We start from the raw sequence: 21,571 nt of genomic DNA, 5'->3' as shown, positions 1-21,571 counted from the left end.
CACCAAGTCTGAAACCCTTCGGCAAATCGCTTAGCCCCGTTCATCTTTGGCGCAAGAGCGCTCGATCAGTGAGCTATTACGCACTCTTTGAAGGGTGGCTGCTTCTAGGCAAACCTCCTGGCTGAACATCCATCTCGTTCGTATTTTGGATACCCATATAACCATCGAAGACTGTTGAAGTGACTAATTTCGGGAAATTAAGCGGCATCATTAGTTCGAACCTGATTATCCCTAAACCCAATATCAATTTTTCCATTTTGAGGACGCGTACCCACCGTTTCTTTTTTGGGATCAATATCAGCAATGCAGTTCATCCAACGATAAACCTAATCCGCACCTTTTGCTTGTTTTTGGTCCATGGATGAGATTCTTAATGATAGTTGGTTGTATTCACCAATTTTCACAATAATAGCAAATCTACAATTGGATTCAAAAAAGCATAAGCTTCAGGTAATTTCCCCGAGAAAAAACTACTTGAATAAAGGGCAGCCTGTTGGCATGCCAACCTTCTTTCTCCTTTCAGGACCTATCCGAAAAGAAAGAAAATTCTGAACTTGTAGTGCAAATTGTATCGTTGGTATGAGTAGTCCGAATTGCGTCGAAAAAAAAGTTTCTTTTTTTTTTCTTCGGAATACATTTTTCCTTGTTCATGTTCTGGAAATAAGTGAAGTGCGTCAAAATCCAAACTTGATACTGATTTTTCCGAAAATTTACTGATTAACTTAACAAAAAACCCAATGGATCCGCATGAAAAGGTATACGTCGGAATTTGATTAATCTGAATGAAATTGAAATTCTAGTTATCAGACTTTGGATGTCACACTGGTTGTTATGACATCCAATTCTGCACAGACAGGGATTATGCAGAACTTAACAGTAAGTGCAGTAAATAACACAAGTAATTGTTCACCCAGTTCAGTCCAACATGACCTACATCTGGGGGCTACCAAGCCAGGGAGGAAATCCACTATTAGTAGTATCAATTCAAAGCTAAACTCACCCGTTTACAACTTATCACTTAATCCCTACCCAATGCAATTTCAATCTTAACCTAAGATCAGAGTTCCTACTCACTCCCCCTCAATCACCTCAGTGATATTAAAGACACTTTGAAGTCACACTTCAAAAACAACTCTTGATTATGCTTCACAGCTTAAATCAAGATACACAGCACTCACGCTTAAAAGCTTTGAGTGACACAACACTTACAACTCAATGAACACCCTATGCCAAAGCAATCATCTACTTGATAATGGCTTGGCTTACAAGATACGTCTAATACAAGACTCACAAAATACAGCAGTGAAGTATGATGGACACACTGACTCTTCACGCCTCAAAATCCCCGAAATTGAATGAAGGAATGCCTTCCTTTTTATATTGCAGCACCTGGGCTTTTGCACCTGTATTTTCCTGAATTTTAGGTCACACAAGTTCCCTCAAATTCAACATTTAGGTTGCTAACAAATAGGCTATTTGTTAGGTTCATTGAATGTAGCTTGGTTGTTGATTTCCTGGATTTTCTCTCAGCTGTTGAATCCCTAAAGAATAGCCTGAGAAAAAGCTGAAACAGAAAACTGAACAACCTACAATTTAGCATATGCTGTCAGGCACGAATGTCACGACATTCAGCTTGACATCAAGGTCCATATGCTGAGTCTGTTTTTCCAGAAAACAGACTGTACAATTTGCTGACCTGTACATGATCAAAATGACCATACTACAGTAACAGCTTACATTAATAAATGTCAAAGTGTCCAACTTAACATTTATACATTTGGCCTTAAGTTAGTTCTGTTATTCTTTTGAAGAACAAACTAAGTTTTATGCTGAAGTATAGCAGAACACCACTTTGCCTAATCTTCAGTAGCTGCTGTTAATGATGAATGTCACAACATCCAGTTTGACATTCAGTCAGTAGGCCTTATGCCAGGTCTGGTTCTTCCTTGATAACCAGACTGCAAATGAATACTAAGTTCTAACAGAACTTCTGTTCCTTAGTATCTGTAGACAGGTATGAATGTCACAGCATTCAATAATCCTGTGTTAGCTAGTCCTGCAGTAACTACAATGTAGTCACATATACATGTCATGACATCAGTCAAGACATTAGTGTTTTACCATATAATGCAGCCAATTAAACACCTACAAACTCCCCCTTTGGCAAATTTTTGGCTAAAACACTTTGATCCCCATAACAGAGTTCATGGCAGCGGAATACTACTAGCTAATACACTCAGAGTGGCAGCACACTCACACACATGGAAGTTAAATAAAAACTTCACAAAGCAGCACAACTACAGAAGTTAAAAATAACTTCAACACACAGCTGCTGCAGGGGAGGAATCTTCAGATCTGTCATGAGAGTCTGTTGTAGAGACCCACTCTGTTTGTCAGGGGTATTGGTGGTTATTACTCCCCCTTTTTGTCACAAATGTTGCCAAAGCCAACAACATAGTCAGAGCACAATGACAGAGTTCCAGACTTGGTTTTACTTCACAGTTTCAACCAAGTTAACATCCACTTGATCTTGCTTCACAGCTTCGATCAAGTGATCACCCACTTTTGCTTTACAGTAGGTACCACCATATCAGATGCCATGATTTTGTTTCTGACATCCAGAACCACTCCTGCATGAACAACATCCTTGAACTCCTGCAGGTACAGTGGCCTTCTCTCTGTAGGGTGTCTCCTTACCCTCTTGTATCCACCCTTGTTGCAAGCAGCATAGTTATGATCTGTTGACCAATCATAGCCTAGTACAAATTGTTTAATAGTCAGAGATATTAAACAATTTATCCCAAACATCAGTGGTTGCTATAAGGTCTCAGAGAGACATATTCCCAGTTTGCTCCTTAAGTTTTCAAACTGAGTAGCATCCAGAGCCTTTGTAAATATGTCAGCCAGTTGAAGATCCGTGGCTACATGTTCCAAAGTGATCACCTTGTCTTCCACCAGATCTCTGATGAAGTGGTGCCTAATGTCAATATGTTTGGTCCTGCTATGTTGGATGGGATTCTTGGAGATGTTGATGGCACTGAGATTATCACAGAACAATGTCATAACATTTTGAGTGACATTGTACTCAGTGAGCATTTGTTTCATCCAAACCAGTTGGGAGCAACTGCTTCCAGCAGCTATGTATTCAGCCTCTGCAGTGGACAGAGAGACACAGTTCTGCTTCTTGCTGAACCACGATATGAGGTTTTCTCCTAAGAAGAAACATCCACCTGATGTGCTTTTTCTGTCATCAGCACTTCCAGCCCAATCAGCATCACAATACCCAGATAGGACAGGCTTAGACCCATGTGAATACAGCATCCCATAGTCACACGTCCCATTGATGTACTTGAGAATCCTTTTGACTTGATTCAAGTGGCTCACCTTGGGCTCTGCTTGGTATCTGGCACACACTCCAACTGCATAGGAAATGTCAGGTCTACTTGCAGTTAGATACAGCAGACTACCTATCATGCTTCTGTACAGGCATTGATCAACACTAGGCCCTCCATCATCTTTGGTTAACTTCAGATGAGTAGGAGCAGGAGTCCTCTTGTGCCTGGCATGATCCATACCAAACTTTTAACTATGTTCTTGGCATACTTGCTTTGGGAGAGAAACATAGAGTCCTCCATTTGGTTTACTTGCATTCCAAGGAAATAGGTCAGTTCTCCCACTAGACTCATTTCAAACTCAGACTGCATCTGGTGAACAAATTTTTTAACCATTTGTTCTGACATTCCACCAAAGACTATATCATCAACATAGATTTGAGCTATCATGATTTTGCCTTCTTCATCCTTCACAAACAAGGTTTTATCTATGCCACCCTTTCTGTATCCATTTGCGGTCAGAAATTCGGTTAACCTTTCATACCAAGCTCTGGGTGCTTGCTTCAACCCATACAAGGCTTTCTTCAACTTGTATACATGCTCAGGTTGGTTAGGATCACAGAACCCTTTGGGTTGTTCCACATAGACTTCTTCATTCAGGTAGCCATTCAAGAATGCACTCTTCACATCCATTTGGAACAGCTTAAACTTCAGGATGCATGCTACCCCCAACAGCAATCTGATGGACTCAAGTCTAGCCACAGGAGCAAATGTCTCATCAAAGTCTACTCCTTCAACTTGAGTGTATCCTTGAGCTACTAGTCTTGCTTTATTTCTAGTAATTACTCCTTTCTCATCAGATTTGTTTTTGTAGATCCACATGGTACCAATGATGTTGGACCCTTCAGGTCTTGGAACCAGCTCCCATACTTCATGCCTTGTGAACTGCTCGAGTTCCTCTTGCATGGCAATGATCCAGTATTCATCAGTCAGGGCTTCTTTCACATTCTTTGGTTCAACCTTGGAAACAAAGCAGGAATTTGAGTTTATTCCTCTTGACCTGGTAGTTACACCACTGGTGGGATCCCCTATGATAAGATCCTTAGGGTGGTCTTTCTGAATTCTGATAGATGGCACTTTGGTGGGTGCTTCTACTTCACATTCAGGAGAAGGTTCCTGTACTTCTTCAGGCTTGACTGGACTGTCAGTTGGACTGTCAAGGAATGTTTCAACATCCTCCATGACATCGGTTCCTTCCTCTTTATCATCCACAATGACATTTATGGACTCCATCAGGACATTGGTCCTGTAGTTGAACACTCTATAGGCTCTGCTGTTAGTGGAGTATCCCAGAAATACGCCTTCATCACTTTTGGGATCTAGCTTCCTTCTCTGTTCACGATCTGTGAGAATGTAGCATTTACTTCCAAAAATATGAAAGTAATTCACAGTGGGTTTTCTGCCCTTCCATATTTCATACAGAGTGGAGGAGGTTCCTTTTCTCAAGGTGACTCTGTTGTGAACATAGCACGCGGTATTCATTGCTTCAGCCCAAAAGTGCATAGGGAGCTTCTTTGCATGAATCATTGCTCTGGCAGATTCTTGAATAGTTCTATTTTTTCTTTCAACTATTCCATTCTGCAGAGGAGTTATAGGGGAGGAGAACTCATGGCTTATTCCTTCAGATGAGCAAAACTCATCAAACTTGGAATTCTTGAATTCAGTACCATGATCACTTCTAATCCGGACCACACAACTGTCCTTTTCCCTTTGAAGTCTTATGCACAGATCTTTGAAGACATCAAATGTGTCTGACTTCTCTCTGATGAAGCTTATCCACGTGTATCTGGAATGGTCATCAACCACCACGTAGGCATACTTCTTCCCACCAAGACTTTCAACCTGCATAGGTCCCATTAGGTCCATGTGCAGCAGTTCCAGAACTCTGGAGGTTGTGGAATGTCCCAGCTTTGGGTGTGACATCTTGGTTTGCTTGCCCATTTGGCATTCTCCACAGACTCTTCCTTCATCAATCAGAAGCTTTGGCATTCCTCTGACTGCTTCCTTGGATATGATCTTCTTCATTCCCCGTAAGTGGAGATGTCCAAGTCTTCTATGCCACAGCTTCACCTCCTGTTCTTCCTTGGCTGAGGAGCATGTTGTGGAAAAGTTAGAGAGATCAGGTTCCCACAGGTAGCAGTTGTCTTTGGACCTGGTTCCTCTCATAACTTCCTGATTGTCACCATTTGTCACAATGCACAGCTCCTTAGTAAACTGAACATGAAAACCTTGATCACACAGCTGACTTATGCTGATGAGGTTTGCAGTTAGTCCTCTTACTAACAGCACATTGTTTAGTTTTGGCACTCCAGAACAGTCCAGTTTGCCCACACCTCTTATTTTTCCTTTGGCACCATCACCAAAAGTCACATAGCTGGTGGTGTGAGGTTGAATATCTACCAGTAGATTTTCCATACCAGTCATATGTCTTGAGCATCCACTGTCAAAGTACCAGTCTTCTCTGGAAGAAGCCCTTAGGGCAGTGTGTGCTATCCTAGCATACCATTGTTGCTTCTTAATGGGAACACATCGCTTACGTGTTTTATGCTTAGGTCTGACATGTGAGGCTCTGTTAGGGAAGCCATGAATCCAGTAGCAGAAGGCTTTTATATGACCAAGCCTGCCACAGTGGTGACACCTCCAATTCTGGTATTTCCTCTTCTGATGATCATTCATCCTAGCTCCTTGATGTTGAGACATTGGCTTTGACATCTGCTTGAACTTCTGAACTCTAGCCTTTGGGCGTTTGTGTTCAGTTCTTTTTCCAAATCCTAGCCCAGATTTGGTTCCAGACTGCTGTCCCACCTTTAGAATTTCTTCCAAGGTGTCAGTTCCCTTATTCATCATTATGATGGATTTGGTCATCTGGTTCAGCTTGGAGGTCAGAAGGGCTATCTCATCATTTAGCCCCTCTATGGCAGACAGTTGCTTCTGTCTCTCATCTTCCAGTTCCTTGATGAGTTTCTTCTGCTTTTCTCCTTGTGCACGCACTTCTGCACTGGTGGTACACAGCTTCTTATATGCTGCAGCAAGTTCATCAAATGTCAGCTCATCTGCACTTGTGTCATCTTCAGAGACACACACACTGGTTAGTGCAGTGACATGTTTGGCAGATTCTCCTTCAGATTCACTTTCAGAATCTCCTTCAGACCATGTGATAGCTAGCCCCTTATTTTGCAATTTGAGGTAAGTAGGGCATTCAGCTCTGACGTGTCCATACCCTTCACAGCCATGACACTGGATTCCCTTCCCATGGTTGAACTTCTCCTCAGAAGTTGATCTTTTCTTAATGTCAGACGGGATGTTCTTGACATTAGGTCTACCTCTTTGATCAATCTTCTTCATGAACTTGTTGAATTGCCTCCCAAGCATGGCTAAGGCTTCTGATATACTTTCATCACCTCCTGTATATCCTTCTTCTGACTCCTCTTCAGCATTTGATATAAAGGCTATGCTTTTCTTCTTCTCAGCATACTCACCTAAGCCCATTTCAAAGGTTTGGAGAGAACCAATGAGCTCATCTACCTTCATATTGCTGATGTCCTGAGCCTCCTCTATGGCAGTGACCTTCATAGCAAACCTCTTAGGCAAGGACCTGAGAATCTTTCTTACAAGTTTCTCTTCAGTCATTTTCTCACCTAGTCCACCAGAGGTGTTTGCAATTTCAAGAATATTCATGTGAAAGTCATGAATAGTCTCATCCTCTTTCATCCTCAGATTTTCAAACTTGGTTGTCAACATCTGAAGTTTGGACATCTTCACCTTGGAAGTACCTTCATGAGTTACCTTGAGGGTATCCCAAACTTCCTTAGCTAGTTCACAATGGTGCACCAGCCTGAAGATGTTCTTAGTGATTCCATTGAATAGTGCATTCAAGGCTTTGGAGTTTCCAAGAGCTAATGCCTCTTGTTCCTTGTCCCAATCTTCTTCGGGAATCTGCACACTGACTCCATCTTCATCAGTCCTCGTTGGATGTTCCCATCCCTTGTTGACAGCTCTCCAGACTTTGCTGTCTAGAGACCTTAAGAAGGCTATCATGCGAGGCTTCCAGTCATCATAATTAGATCCATCCAACATGGGTGGTCTGTTTGAGTGTCCTAAATCCTTGTCCATGGTACTAGAAAGTAACTTCCCTAGATCTCACCCAGAACTTCACAGGCAGGGTGCCTGCTCTGATGCCAATTGAAATTCTAGTTATCAGACTTTGGATGTCACACTGGTTGTTATGACATCCAATTCTGCACAGACAGGGATTATGCAGAACTTAACAGTAAGTGCAGTAAATAACACAAGTAATTGTTCACCCAGTTCAGTCCAACATGACCTACATCTGGGGGCTACCAAGCCAGGGAGGAAATCCACTATTAGTAGTATCAATTCAAAGCTAAACTCACCCGTTTACAACTTATCACTTAATCCCTACCCAATGCAATTTCAATCTTAACCTAAGATCAGAGTTCCTACTCACTCCCCCTCAATCACCTCAGTGATATTAAAGACACTTTGAAGTCACACTTCAAAAACAACTCTTGATTATGCTTCACAGCTTAAATCAAGATACACAGCACTCACGCTTAAAAGCTTTGAGTGACACAACACTTACAACTCAATGAACACCCTATGCCAAAGCAATCATCTACTTGATAATGGCTTGGCTTACAAGATACGTCTAATACAAGACTCACAAAATACAGCAGTGAAGTATGATGGACACACTGACTCTTCACGCCTCAAAATCCCCGAAATTGAATGAAGGAATGCCTTCCTTTTTATATTGCAGCACCTGGGCTTTTGCACCTGTATTTTCCTGAATTTTAGGTCACACAAGTTCCCTCAAATTCAACATTTAGGTTGCTAACAAATAGGCTATTTGTTAGGTTCATTGAATGTAGCTTGGTTGTTGATTTCCTGGATTTTCTCTCAGCTGTTGAATCCCTAAAGAATAGCCTGAGAAAAAGCTGAAACAGAAAACTGAACAACCTACAATTTAGCATATGCTGTCAGGCACGAATGTCACGACATTCAGCTTGACATCAAGGTCCATATGCTGAGTCTGTTTTTCCAGAAAACAGACTGTACAATTTGCTGACCTGTACATGATCAAAATGACCATACTACAGTAACAGCTTACATTAATAAATGTCAAAGTGTCCAACTTAACATTTATACATTTGGCCTTAAGTTAGTTCTGTTATTCTTTTGAAGAACAAACTAAGTTTTATGCTGAAGTATAGCAGAACACCACTTTGCCTAATCTTCAGTAGCTGCTGTTAATGATGAATGTCACAACATCCAGTTTGACATTCAGTCAGTAGGCCTTATGCCAGGTCTGGTTCTTCCTTGATAACCAGACTGCAAATGAATACTAAGTTCTAACAGAACTTCTGTTCCTTAGTATCTGTAGACAGGTATGAATGTCACAGCATTCAATAATCCTGTGTTAGCTAGTCCTGCAGTAACTACAATGTAGTCACATATACATGTCATGACATCAGTCAAGACATTAGTGTTTTACCATATAATGCAGCCAATTAAACACCTACAGAAATAAAAATAGAACAAAGAAGACAATAAAAGAAATCAATGTAAAATAGAAAGTAAAATATAGATTTTTTCAAGTCTGTTTTCAATCTCGTCTTTCTGGTCCTCTTTCCGTCTCTCTTCTTGCACGAAGAAATTAGAAAAACGATGAAACCCATAGGTTGACGCCACAAATTCCAACCCCAAAAACCATATTTTGATTGCGCTATAACAGAGTTTCTATTATTCATATTAACCGCTACTCTAGGAGGAATGGTTTTATGCAGCACTAACGATTTAATAACGATCTTTGTAGCTCTAGAATGTTTCAGTTTATGCTCCTATCTACTATCTGGATATACCAAGAAAGATGTACGGTCTAATGAGGCTACTATGAAATATTTACTCATGAGTGGCGCAAGCTCCTTTTTTGGCGGACATATGGTCAGAATGTTATCTGTTGGATTTGAATCCTACTGAGAAGTCCGCTCGAGATCCTAAATTATTTCAGAAAGAAGATGTTTCTTTTGTTCTTTCGAGGCAATCAGAAAATAAAGAAATAGCCAATATCGTGCAACAAAACAAATAAAATTGAACTTGTAATATCAATGGAAACAAATGGATAACTTTCATGTAGGCTTCGGGTTGGGGTATTTTTTACGAAATAGGCTGGCCCAACTTAAATGGGATATGATAGCTTCTTTGTGTCGGGTTAGCCGGGAGTATGCTAAATAGACATTATCGAATAGCACCTTTTGATGAGAGATATGAACACTTTTGATTGATTTGATAATTATATAAAGCAGAAGAAATTTTAGCCATTTGCATTAAGCTCAAACTTCCTTCTTGCTGTTGTTCTTGTTTCGTTAGTACCTTTAGTAGTTCCTATCCCTGTTATGCTCCTTGGATTATTTACAAGCGGTATTCAAGCTCTTATTTTTGCTACTTTAGATGCGGCGTATATAGGTGAATCCATGGAAGGGCATCAAAAAAATCGGTACCGTACTCTCGGGTCGGGTGAATTCCATAATAGACGTCTGTTGGCATGCCAACCTTCTTTCTCCTTTCAGGACCTATCCGAAAAGAAAGAAAATTCTGTGTTTCTGGATTCTCTAACGAGTTACAGACAGAGTTCGAACAGGTCAAATCTTTGATGATTCCATCCTACATCATTGAATTGCGAAAACTTCTGGATAAGTATCTTACATCTTACCTATGTAACTCTATTTTTCTTTTTGTTCGTCCGTAATAATTGATTCATGAATCAATTATTTTCAATTGTATCTTTCAAGTGGTATTTTTTTCTTATTTTCCAATTAACCGAGATTCCGAAGTTGAAATTTCTCCTCGATCGTCAATAGGTTTAGCTAGGGCATTTATAACACGACCCTAGTACGGGTAACGTAGGAGACATTTCTATTTTTTCCCGGAGGAATCCTTAGAATTACCACTGCTTCACTTTCAATTTGCCTTTGACCATCAAATGAAATGTGAATAATTTATCTCTCTCAACTTGGATTCCGTGAGGAGGACCTTGGAAAGTTTTAACATAAGCATAAGGGATTCGCAAATCTTCCAGACGTAGAGCACGCTTCGGTCGCCTGCTTCCCTGTCATCAGGTCACCAACTTCCTTAACCTTCCGACACTGGGCAGGCATCAACCCCCATACATGGTCTTACGACTTTGCGGAGACCTGTGTTTTTGGTAAACAGTCGCCCGGGCCTAGTCACTGTGACCCCCTTTGTGAGGAGGCACCCCTTCTCCCGAAGTTACGGGGCTATTTTGCCGAGTTCCTTAGATATTACGGAGCCTGTTCATGCAGGATATGATCGAGTCTGATCATAGAAAAGATTATCTTCAAGCGAACCGGACTATCCTTTGTAGAGGGTTTTGAGTGCCTATTTATTTTCTATTGGTATCTATGGATTGATCACGAGCCGAAATATGGTTAGAGCCCTTGTGTTTTCTTATTTTTTAATATTTTAGAAGATTAGAAGAAAAGAATAATGAAAAGGTATAAAAATTTATGTAATTTAGACATAGTTAGAAAATAAATTACTGTCAATTCGACAAATGATGACAAATATTTATTGCCAAAGAACACGCAAACCTTCCTATTTTTTCCCGGAGGAATCCTTAGAATTACCACTGCTTCGCTTTCAATTTTCCTTTGACTCAACTATCATTAAGAATCTCATCCTTGGACCAAAAACAAGCAAAAGGTGGGATACCACAAAGAGAAAGTGTACCTATTAAAAAAGCCATTTTTGTAATTGGCGCATGTTTTGTTAAACTGCTATTTTAGAATTGGAGGATTGCAGTGCATAAAAAGACTGGGATTTATTAAACATTCATAGATCTAACTTCAGCTATAGATATCTATACATGTCTCTTACGTTATTGCAGTCCTATTTGTTCGGGACAACATATGTTGTGTTAATTTGTTTTTTCTATTCATTCATCAATCTATTTAATGAAAAATTGGAAAAAAAAATGAAAGTACGAGAATTTATGGGTCTCTAATCCCATTCGCTCCCCTAGCTTTCGTCTCTCAGTGTCAGTGTCGGCCCAGGATAAAACTCTTTCACTTCACATAGAATTCGACAGAAATGAATGTGAGAAAATTGAAAAAAAAAGAAAATAATAAAAAGACTGGGGAATGTTGGGGTAAACCAGAAAAGTTTGGGCAGAGCCGAAGCTAAACGTTGGCGAGGCAAGCGTCCTGTAGATAATTAATTGTTGTACAATTCAATTTGGATTCGGACTTCCCCTGACAAATCCAAGTGGTTTTATTAATAAAAAAAACATTGAATAATATTCCTATATTCTGTATTATTATGTATTACAAATTACAAGAAAAAACGAAGGAGGATTTGAAATGCGAGATCTAAAAACATATCTCTCTGTGGCACCAGTGGCAAGTACTTTATGGTTCGCGGCTCTAGCCAAACTCTAAAGAAAGATCATTATTTATAGTCCAAGACCATACATATTGATAGGTAGAACTATTCCCTTAACGTTTTCTTTTTTCTTCTCATCAGAGTTATTCCACAAAGACTTGTCATGATAAGAAAGAAGGGGAAACAAGCACACTTGGAGAGCGCAGTACAATGGATAGTTGTATGCTGCGTTCGGGAAGGATGAATCGCTCATGCTTTTTGACAAGCATTTGCCGCAATAGGACGTGTGAACCAAAAACCGAGAATTGAGACAGTTAAATTTCAAGAAAATAGTTTCATTTGCACCCGAGGTATTATAATCAGAGATCATGCCAGATTTTTGGATAATGTATCTCAGATAAATTTTGACTATTCTCACCTATGAACTCCCCTAGATTCCACTTTTTGGTCTTTCAACCAACTCTGGATATGTAACTGCTCAAGACATCATTTTACCACCTTCGGTGGAAGTCATTGATAATACACAACATATAGTCATTGCCGATGATATAACTAGTAAATATGTCCCTCCTCATGTCAATATATTTTATTGTTCAGGTCACCTCATTCTTATAAATTAAGTTATTGAATATTTCAAATAAATCTCTAAATTCCAAACTGCTGGGTAGATGTCACAGATGATGAATTGATTTCTTACCTATGTAACTCTATTTTTCTTTTTGTTCGTTCGTAATAATTGATTCATGAATCAATTATTTTCAATTGTATCTTTCAAGATTTTCTATATTAATTACAGAAACAAATTAGGAATAGAGAATGGATATCAAAGAGCTTCTTAATCGTAAAATCGTTTCACAAATAGCTATATTAAAGGGGAATTGTCTTTTTATTATTTCCAACGATATCATTCATTTTTTTAATAAAAATTCTCCGGAGACTGAACTTCGGGAAGGTGGTAGAATAAAATAGTTTAAATTACAAATTAAGGTGATTTGGTTTGCACCAATTGAGAAACCATAAATTTTATACACAATAGAATTATATATATACAATTCGTCTTTCTACATAATTTTGTAATGCTATAATACCCAATTCCAAAAATCTATGACCGCCCAACCAAATCTAAAAATGGATTTATCTTATTATTAATCAATAATTTCGTATAGAGCTAGAACGACCCTCACAAAAAGGAAACTTGTCTATAACTACCTATAGGTGGTAGGGGCCGAGTTATTGATGTGAGATGGATCCACAAAAAAACGGGTCCTTTTGGAATTCTTCAAGCTCTAGCAGACGCAATTCTAAAAAAAAAGAATATTCTATATATAAATCGATAATATATAGAATATATAAATAGAACAATCGAAATAAAATATTTTCAAAAATTGATTCAATTCCATTCCAGGAATGACTGAAAATCAGATTATGGTGGAGTGACTGATTTGAGCATATTTAGAAAAAATGAAATTACTTTTTTTTATTATGAATTTATATAATAAATGTTTAGTAAAGAAATGTACTCAATAAATATAGGACTTTACTTTATTCAATCTCGACGATTGAATAAAGAATTGGTGAAATAAACGAAATAAGTAAAGACGTTCCTCGATGGGAATACCAATTGATCGACGACATCGAGGTAGGGCCGAATCCTGCCAGTGGAGGAAATAAAAATGGAAGTTAGAGATCATTTTTAAAACATATTCAAAGAAGTTAATCTTAGAAAGAGAGGAACTAGAGACTCCATTTTTGTTATATGAATTAAGGAAATGGTGTGGTAAGGTGATAGTGAGAAAAATCCTAGGCCAGATGGGTATAACCTAGGTTTTTTCAATAAATGTTAAGAGGTCTTAAAGAGTGACATTTTAGAGTTTCTGAAGGAATTCTATAATGCTAAGCTACCCAAAGCCATTATGGGCCTCATTCTTAACATTGATTCCAAAAAAAATCCATTATTGTCAAGGTTTTTTTTCTTCGAATTCAAAAAATCTAATCACTTCAGGATCATACTTTTTACTTAATATATTGGTTTTCATCCAACTACAATTCATAATTACACACCTACTAAAAATAAAATAAAAATCATGCACAACCGACAACAACGAACATTCCATTTCAATAAAACAACGGATAGAATAGAATATTTTGTTATAATTAGTCATAATTAGTTTCCTATAATTATGTTACATATTGATGTATATATATTCTAATCAGATCAATGAGAAGGACACGGTTTCCATTATCTTACATCGTATCAATCCTAACTGATCACTCTCTCTGAAAAAATAAAAATAAAAGCAAACACAGAAATGCGTTTCTTCTTCTCCCTCATTACAGTCCGCCGCCGCATGCTTCTTCTCCCTTCTTGAAGTCTGTCGCCGCAACAGGACTACCATCCTCTGTACCGCTACCGCCGAACACGAGAATCACCATATTCTCTTGCCTTCCGCCTCTTTTCACGTCGCCACCGTCGCACACCACCGTGCACAAGGACCCACCCGATTCCGATCCCTGTTCTACGATCGACACCTCCGTATCACACCACAACCACACCTTCTCTCCTCCGCAAATCAGCCGCTATTGTTTGCATTTTTGCGTTTTATACGTGTTTTCACAAGTGGTTCTGTTCTATACGTGTTTTCACCTATCTCTACTGTTTGTGTGTTTTCATTGTTCCACCTACATTCATGTCTGATTCAGTCCATTCAGAACACAGTGACGCAGGTACCCATAAATCCGCCGATACTGGTGATTCCGACCAGCCCAAGAACACCACGTTTCGAGGTTCCAAACCGGAGTTTATCCCGCTCTTGCCGTCTCCAATATCAGGAACCACATTCCCATTATTCTTGAGATGTAAAAGGATCAATATGGTACCTGGATTGAGCTTTTCCCCATCCATGCTCGCTCACATCGAGTCCTGCATCACATCGTTCCATCTATCGGAAAAGAGTCACTAGCCGTTATCGACGCCAACCATGAACAATGGTTCATTCTTGATGCCACTGTTCTTCAGTGGATTTATTCCACTATTTCTACCGATTTGCTGACCACTATTCTAGAACCCAACTCCACTGCAATGGAAGCATGAAATTGCTTGGAAGATATTTTTCAGGACAACCAAAATGCTCGAGCTGTTACTCTTGAGCAAGAGTTTTCTAACACTCGTATGAAGGATTTTCTCAATGTCTCTGCTTACTGTCAACGTCTTAAGATGCTTTCTAATCAGTTGAGAAATATCAGCTCCCCTGTTAACAATCATCGTCTGGTCCTTCAACTGATCTCTGGTCTCCCAGAAGCTTACCGCAGTGTTGCTACTATGATTTTCCAGAGCAACCCTCTTCCGGCATTCTATCTGGCTCATTCCATGCTCACTTTGGAAGAAGCCGATATGGCTAAGATGGAAAACATAGGCTCTCATGCTGCTATGCACGCCACTCAGCCAAAGCTTGCTGAAGACACCTCTCAGCGTGGCAACCACCGCCCCGACAACCGTTCTCGCTCTCGTGGAAACCAGGGTCACGGAGGGGGACGTGGTAACCGCAGTGCACCTCAGTGTGGAGCTCCCAGCGCTCCCTCACCTTGGTCTACTCCTCTTTGGCAATAGCAACAACAGTATCTAACCTAGCAACTATGGGGTTGAACTCTACCACCATGGACTATGCCATCGTGTCTGTATCCCACCTCTTAGTGGACACGCCCTGCCGGTCCTCCTAAGCAGCCAAGCATTCTAGGATAGTGTCCTCAGATGTATGCAACCTCTACCTCATCTCAGATACCGACATACATTGAGACCGCAATGCACACCATATCACTCCACACTCCTGAAAATCAGTGGTACATGGACACGGGTGCAACATCTCACACAACCGCATCACAAGGTAATCTCTCGTCTTGTTTTACAGTAAGTAATTCAAATCATAAAGTCATTGTTGGAAGTGACCATGGAGTTCCAATTCACAGCACCGGACACACACAAATAACCACATCTCACCAACCACTTCACCTTAACCATGTCCTGCATGCCCCAAAAATTATTAAAAATTTAATTTCTGTGAGACGACTCACCACTGACAACAATGCTTATGTTTCCTTTGACCCTTTTGGTTTTACTGTCTTTGATTTTCAGACGGGGATCACCCTTCTCAGATGTGACAGTCGTGGAGATCTTTATCCAGTTACCACTCCTCCCAGTTTTGTCGGTCTCACATCCATTCTTTGGCATAGTCGTCTTGGTCATCCTGGCGTGTCTGTTTTGAATTCCCTTCACAAAAATAAGTTCATATGTTGTGAACCTTTTAATTCTTCTGTCGTTTGTGACTATTGTGTTTTGACATTTTACATAGTGATTTATGGACGTCTCCAATTTTAAGTTCTGCTGGTCATAAATATTATGTCTTATTATTAGATGATTTTACAAACTTCTTGTGGACTTTTCCTATCAACAGAAAATCTCATGTGTTTGAAATGTTCAAGTCACTTACTTAACTCATTCAAACTCATTTTTTTGCAAAAAGGCAAAACATTTCAATGTGACAATGGCGGTGAATATAATAATGAGCTTTTTCAAAAATATTGCACTGATCATGGTCTAGTTTTTCGTTTCTCTTGTCCCCACACATCCTCACAAAATGGGAAACAAGAATGCAAATTAAGAACCATTAATAATATGATACACACTATGCTAGCTCATTCTTTTGTCCCCCCTCGTTTTGGCATCATGCTCTCCACATGGCAACTTATCTGTTAAATATTATTCCCTGTAAAACACTTCATAATCAGTCACCAACACAACTCCTGTATCATCGTGATCCCGCCTATACACATCTCAGAGTATTTAGTTGTCTATGTTATCCATTATTCTTGTCATCTACCATTCATAAGTTATAACCCCGCTCTACTCCGTGTGTCTTCTTGGGTTATCCTCTGAATCATAGAGGTTACAAGTGTTTTGATTTGTCTAATAGAAAATTAATAATTTCGAGGCATGTTATCTTTGATGAAACTCAATTTCCCTTCACCAAGATACACTCCCCTTCACCTCACTCTTATCAATTCCTAGATGATGACCTTCACCCCTACCTTATACATCAGTGGCAAAATCAAATTTCACCACTTGTTACACATAACCAACCAACACCCACAATCCCAATTGACCAACCACTACCCTTAATAAACCAACAATCATCATCTCCTACCTCTTCGATCAAAACACCCATTACAATAAACTTTCCATCACCACCACCAATTCAACCGCATCCACCTCCACCTACATGAACCATCACCACTCGAAGGATGAAAGGCATTGTCAAACCCCACATGATATTTAACTTATCAATCTCTCACTCTGACCACACCATCTCTTCCATACCTAAAAACCCCAAACTAGCCTTATTTGACCCGAATTAGAAATCCGTAATGCAATATGAATTTGATGCTCTTATTTGAAATAAGACGTGGGATTTAGTTCCTCGTCCTTGTGATGTTAATCTTATTCGATGTATGTAGATTTTTAGGCATAAGAAAAATTTTGATGGCTCCTTTGAGCATTATAAGGCTCGTCTTGAAAGTGATGGCAGGTCATAGGTTGCAGGTGTGGATTGTGATGAGACTTTTAGCCCTGTGGTGAAACCCGCTACCATTCAAACAGTGTTTACCATTGCTCTCTCCAAATCCTGGTCCATTCGTCAACGGGATGTCTAGAATGCCTTTTTACATGATGATCTTCATGAGACTGTTTACATGCATCAGCCATTGGGTTTCCGTGACCTCCGTCATCCAGATTATATATGTCGGTTGAAGAAGTCATTGTATGGTCTCAAGCAAGCGCTTAGGGCATGGTACCAACGTTTTGCTGACTATGTCGCCACCATTGGCTTTCACCATAGCACATCAGACCACTCCCTCTTCATATATCGATAAGGTTTAGACATGGCCTACATTATGTTGTATATAGACGACATCATCCTCATCACCTCCACTTAGGTCCTCCGCCAATCAATTATGTCACTCTTAGCATCTGAGTTTGCAATGAAGGATTTGGGCCCTCTGAGTTATTTTCTGGGTATTGCAGTATCTCGTCATCCTGATGCCATATTTCTCAATCAAAGCACTTATGCTTCAGAGATCATTGAACGTGTTGGCATGACGTCCTGTAAACCATCAGTCACTCCTGTTAACACCAAGCAAAAACTCGGCACCTCTTCAGACACTTCTTATGAGGACCCCTTCTTGTATCAGAGTCTTGTAGGGGTTCTAAAGTATCTCACCTTCACTCGACCTGATATATCATATGTTGTTCAACAAGTTTGTCTTCACATGCATTCCCCTTGCACGGAACACATGCTTGCTCTTAAGCGCATTTTGCGATATGTTCAGGGCACCTTACATTTTGGACTATACTTATCCCCATCTCCCATTACAAAGCTTATCTCCTACACTGACGCTGATTGGGGTGGATGTCCTGACACCAGACGTTCTACATCTGGTTACTGTGTTTTTCTAGGTGACGACCTTATTTCTTGGTCTTCCAAAAGGCAGCCAACTATCTCTCGTTCCAGTGCTGAAGCCGAATATAGAGGGGTTACCAATGTTGTCTCCGAATCGTGTTGGATTCACATTCTTCTCCTTGAACTCAATTTTCCTATTCCTCAGGCCACTTTGGTGTATTGTGACAATGTTAATGCCATCTATCTATCTGGTAATCCTGTGCAGCATCAGCGCACTAAGCATATTGAGATGGACATTCATTTTGTTCGGGAAAAGGTAGCTCGTGGTCAGGCTCGCGTCCTTCATGTTCCCTCAAGACATCAGATTGTAGACATCTTCACCAAAGGACTTCCTCGCATTCTCTTTGATGATTTTCGGACCAGACTAAGCGTCCGTGAACCTCCCGTTTTGACTGCAGAGGGTGATAGAATAAAATATTTTGTTATAATTAGTCATAATTAGTTTCCTATAATTAAGTTACACAATGATGTATATATATTCTAGTCAGATCAATGAGAAGGATACGATTTCCATTATCTTACAACAACAATAACACTAAATGTTCAATCTCAACACAACAACTACAAATAATACAAAAACAACACAACAGTATACCCTAAGTCTAAACAACAACAACAATAAGATTATTGGTACAAACATGGAGAAAGTTTGACATACCAAAAATATGATAAGATAGTCAAAGAAATGTGTTGGTTGGAAATTTGAGTTTCCTTATTCGAGCTTCCTTCCTCCTTTGATTTCTTTGTTCGACTTGGAGAAGATGAAGAATGGTGTTTCTTTCGTTAGGTGGAGAAGATGAAGAATGGTGTTTTGTTTCGTTCGTTAGGGCATAAAAAATTATGAGAAATGCAAAAGTTAATGAGACTTAACATTCTGATGTTGGAATAAAATATTGTTTGGAGTTTATATCTCGGTTGGTAGAAAAAACTAAGGGAAAAGTCGAATCATATTGTAATTAAAAAAATAAAAAAAAAATAAGGGCGCCATTTTGGTTGTAAATAAAATATGAAACTGCAGAAGTTGAAAATCGAAGCTCAAACCATGTCTACATTTCGTTTAGGTTTTATCAATAATAAAGGGAATAGATGATTTATATTGTAATTAAAATATTAAATAAAATAAGAGCGTTATTTTGACTCTAAATAAAATACAGAATTGCATGAGTTAGGAATTAAAGTTCAAATCCTGAGCTACATTTCCTGTCCGTTTTTCAAAAATACCGAAAGATTAGATTTATTTTTTAAAAAATTAAAAAGGTCGCACTCTAGGACTTTTAACTTCGATTTTTAATTAGTTGAGATGACAATTTTAAATATATTATTTATACCAAACCTAAAGGAGAATGGAGAATGTGATAGGAGTATTTAAATATGTGTCACTTGGATTGGTTGGTTAGCACACTTGAGCATGAGTTGTTAATTTGACCAATATGGGTCACTAATGGTTTGTCTGCATGTGGTCTAGCTTTGTATGTATTAAGGGTTGAGTATCATTATACTCTTTAATATATTACTTTCTTTCCTTATAAATTTTTTCTACTACCAAGAATATACCACTTTTCTAAACAATCATAAAAGAACAGGTTATGCATCAAACACAAAAGATCAACTCAAAGAATATTACCAAGTTAACAAAATTAACAACTTCCTAATCATATTTTTTGAGATTTATTTTTAATTTTTAAAATTATTTCAACAACTTATTTATATTATCAAAAATTGAATTATATACCGATTAACTCAACCAACACATATCAATTGAGGTACCTCACCTATTCAAAAAAACTTTGGATATCAATAAAACACTAAATACAAAACATGTCATGACCAAATAACAATCTCCTTTTCTCAAATCATCAACAAAAAAAATTATTATTGTTCTTTCATATGCAAATTTAATCAAAATAAGATATATGATCACTTGAAATTGAGCTATAATTGGAAGGATGATTCTCCTGTTGTGAGTAAATAGAAGAAGGAAGCATAGGCAGTGTTGTTGAAGTTGGCATAGTACTAGCAATTGATACATGTTCTGAAGAAGGATGCATGTTAGCTTCCATGAGTCTATATTTATGTATCTCTTCCCTTATAGCACTAAGTTCACCAAGTAATAACTGAACTTGTTGTTGCAAAGATGAAATTGCACCCATGCATCCATAAACTGGATCTCTTAGTCTTACATTTGCTTCATAAACTAAACTATTTGCTGCATCTGCTCTCTGATTCTCTGGTACCTCCTAAAACACATCATCATATAGAAAAATTAATCACCCTAGTTTTGCAATAGAATGATTATAGACATTGCTAAAATATTTTGTAATAATGAGTTAGGGTTTTATTTGAATATACCAATAACAGCTTTGAGACATTGCTGGCACCAAAGACTTTATGAACAGAAGCAAACTTGTGAGGCTCATGAGGAGAAAAATATGGAGAAAAAGGACATTCTTGTGCACACCTTCTTCTCAAAAGCTTACATGCAGCACAAGGAGTAGTTGTATTTAGGGTTCCAGAAGAACCTAACATTCTTCTTCCCTTTTGAAAAGTATCATCTCCTTCTTTCTTCTTTCCTATCTCATCAAAAAATCTCCCCCTATTGTGATATAATATAATCATGAAATTTAGTATAACACTATATCTTAAGGTACAAAAAGAGTATACATTGAAAGAGTTTCCTTACCTTTCTCTGGACATTCAGGCATGCTCTATGAGTATGTAAAATTAGGAATTACTTTATGGAGAGAATTTAGATAGAGATTGAAGTGATGGAGAGTCCAAAAAGGTATAGAAAGAAAATGAAAGAAAAAGGCAAGGTTGTAAAGGAAAATATACACTCCAGCTATATGTAATGTGGAAGAAAATATATAGAAAAAATTAGTGTTGCATTGTATAAAATAGGTAGAAATATGAAGTATATGTTCAATGCTAGCTAGTGGTTGAATTTGAACTTCTCTGGTTTTCGAGGATTTCAAGAATTATGAAATTATATTTTTGTTGTACAAATGTAATGTAGGTCTACTTGTTCACGTGTGAGTTCTTAAATGTGTTTGACTTTTAAAATCAACTTTGTGACTCCATTGGTGCTTGCATGTGGATCTTGCTTTTTAGTGAAGATATGTATAGTCTCCTCATAGTTTTAAATTAAATTCGGCAACGATGTTAATGATTAACATCGCAGTATAAAGAATTTTTAGGTCATCGCAATGTTAATATAATCACAATTTTTACGAGTTTAGTTACATTTTCCAC

The 21,571-nt window shown here is 38.6% G+C and overlaps 3 protein-coding genes across 3 annotated transcripts; 2 read left to right on the top strand and 1 right to left on the bottom strand.

Moving 5' to 3' along the window:
• Positions 1 to 14,982: 14,982 nt before the first annotated feature.
• LOC127121922 (uncharacterized) lies at positions 14,983 to 15,420 on the top strand. The gene has a single exon (XM_051052346.1). It carries the CDS (start codon positions 14,983 to 14,985, stop codon positions 15,418 to 15,420), a length of 438 nt encoding a protein of 145 aa, XP_050908303.1.
• A 2,396-nt stretch (positions 15,421 to 17,816) lies between these two features.
• LOC127121920 (uncharacterized mitochondrial protein AtMg00810-like) lies at positions 17,817 to 18,764 on the top strand. The gene has a single exon (XM_051052345.1). The coding sequence runs from the start codon at positions 17,817 to 17,819 to the stop codon at positions 18,762 to 18,764; it is 948 nt and encodes a 315-aa protein (XP_050908302.1).
• A 1,405-nt stretch (positions 18,765 to 20,169) lies between these two features.
• LOC127118082 (LOB domain-containing protein 15) lies at positions 20,170 to 21,209 on the bottom strand. The gene is made up of 3 exons (XM_051048229.1): positions 21,003 to 21,209; positions 20,672 to 20,915; positions 20,170 to 20,559 (listed from the first exon to the last, which is right to left on the bottom strand). The coding sequence occupies exons 1-3, from the start codon at positions 21,014 to 21,016 to the stop codon at positions 20,218 to 20,220; spliced, it is 600 nt and encodes a 199-aa protein (XP_050904186.1). The 5' UTR covers positions 21,017 to 21,209; the 3' UTR covers positions 20,170 to 20,217.
• Positions 21,210 to 21,571: the final 362 nt, after the last annotated feature.

This window comes from Lathyrus oleraceus, chromosome 2, assembly GCF_024323335.1.
Source record: "Lathyrus oleraceus cultivar Zhongwan6 chromosome 2, CAAS_Psat_ZW6_1.0, whole genome shotgun sequence".
NCBI classification, from domain to species: Eukaryota; Viridiplantae; Streptophyta; class Magnoliopsida; order Fabales; family Fabaceae; genus Lathyrus; species Lathyrus oleraceus.
The sequence above is the reverse complement of the archived record's forward strand: the minus strand, read 5'-3'. Positions and strand labels throughout refer to the sequence as shown.

Excerpts from the sequence above, each read along its gene's own strand:
- LOC127118082 (XM_051048229.1), bottom strand. Across the intron at positions 20,560-20,671 it reads ATGTCTCAAAGCTGTTATTG|GAGGTACCAGAGAATCAGAG; the intron begins GTATATTCAAAT and ends GATGTGTTTTAG.
- LOC127121922 (XM_051052346.1), top strand. The coding sequence starts at position 14,983 with ATGAAGGATTTTCTCAATGTCTCTGCTTACTGTCAACGTCTTAAGATG.
- LOC127121920 (XM_051052345.1), top strand. The coding sequence starts at position 17,817 with ATGTCACTCTTAGCATCTGAGTTTGCAATGAAGGATTTGGGCCCTCTG.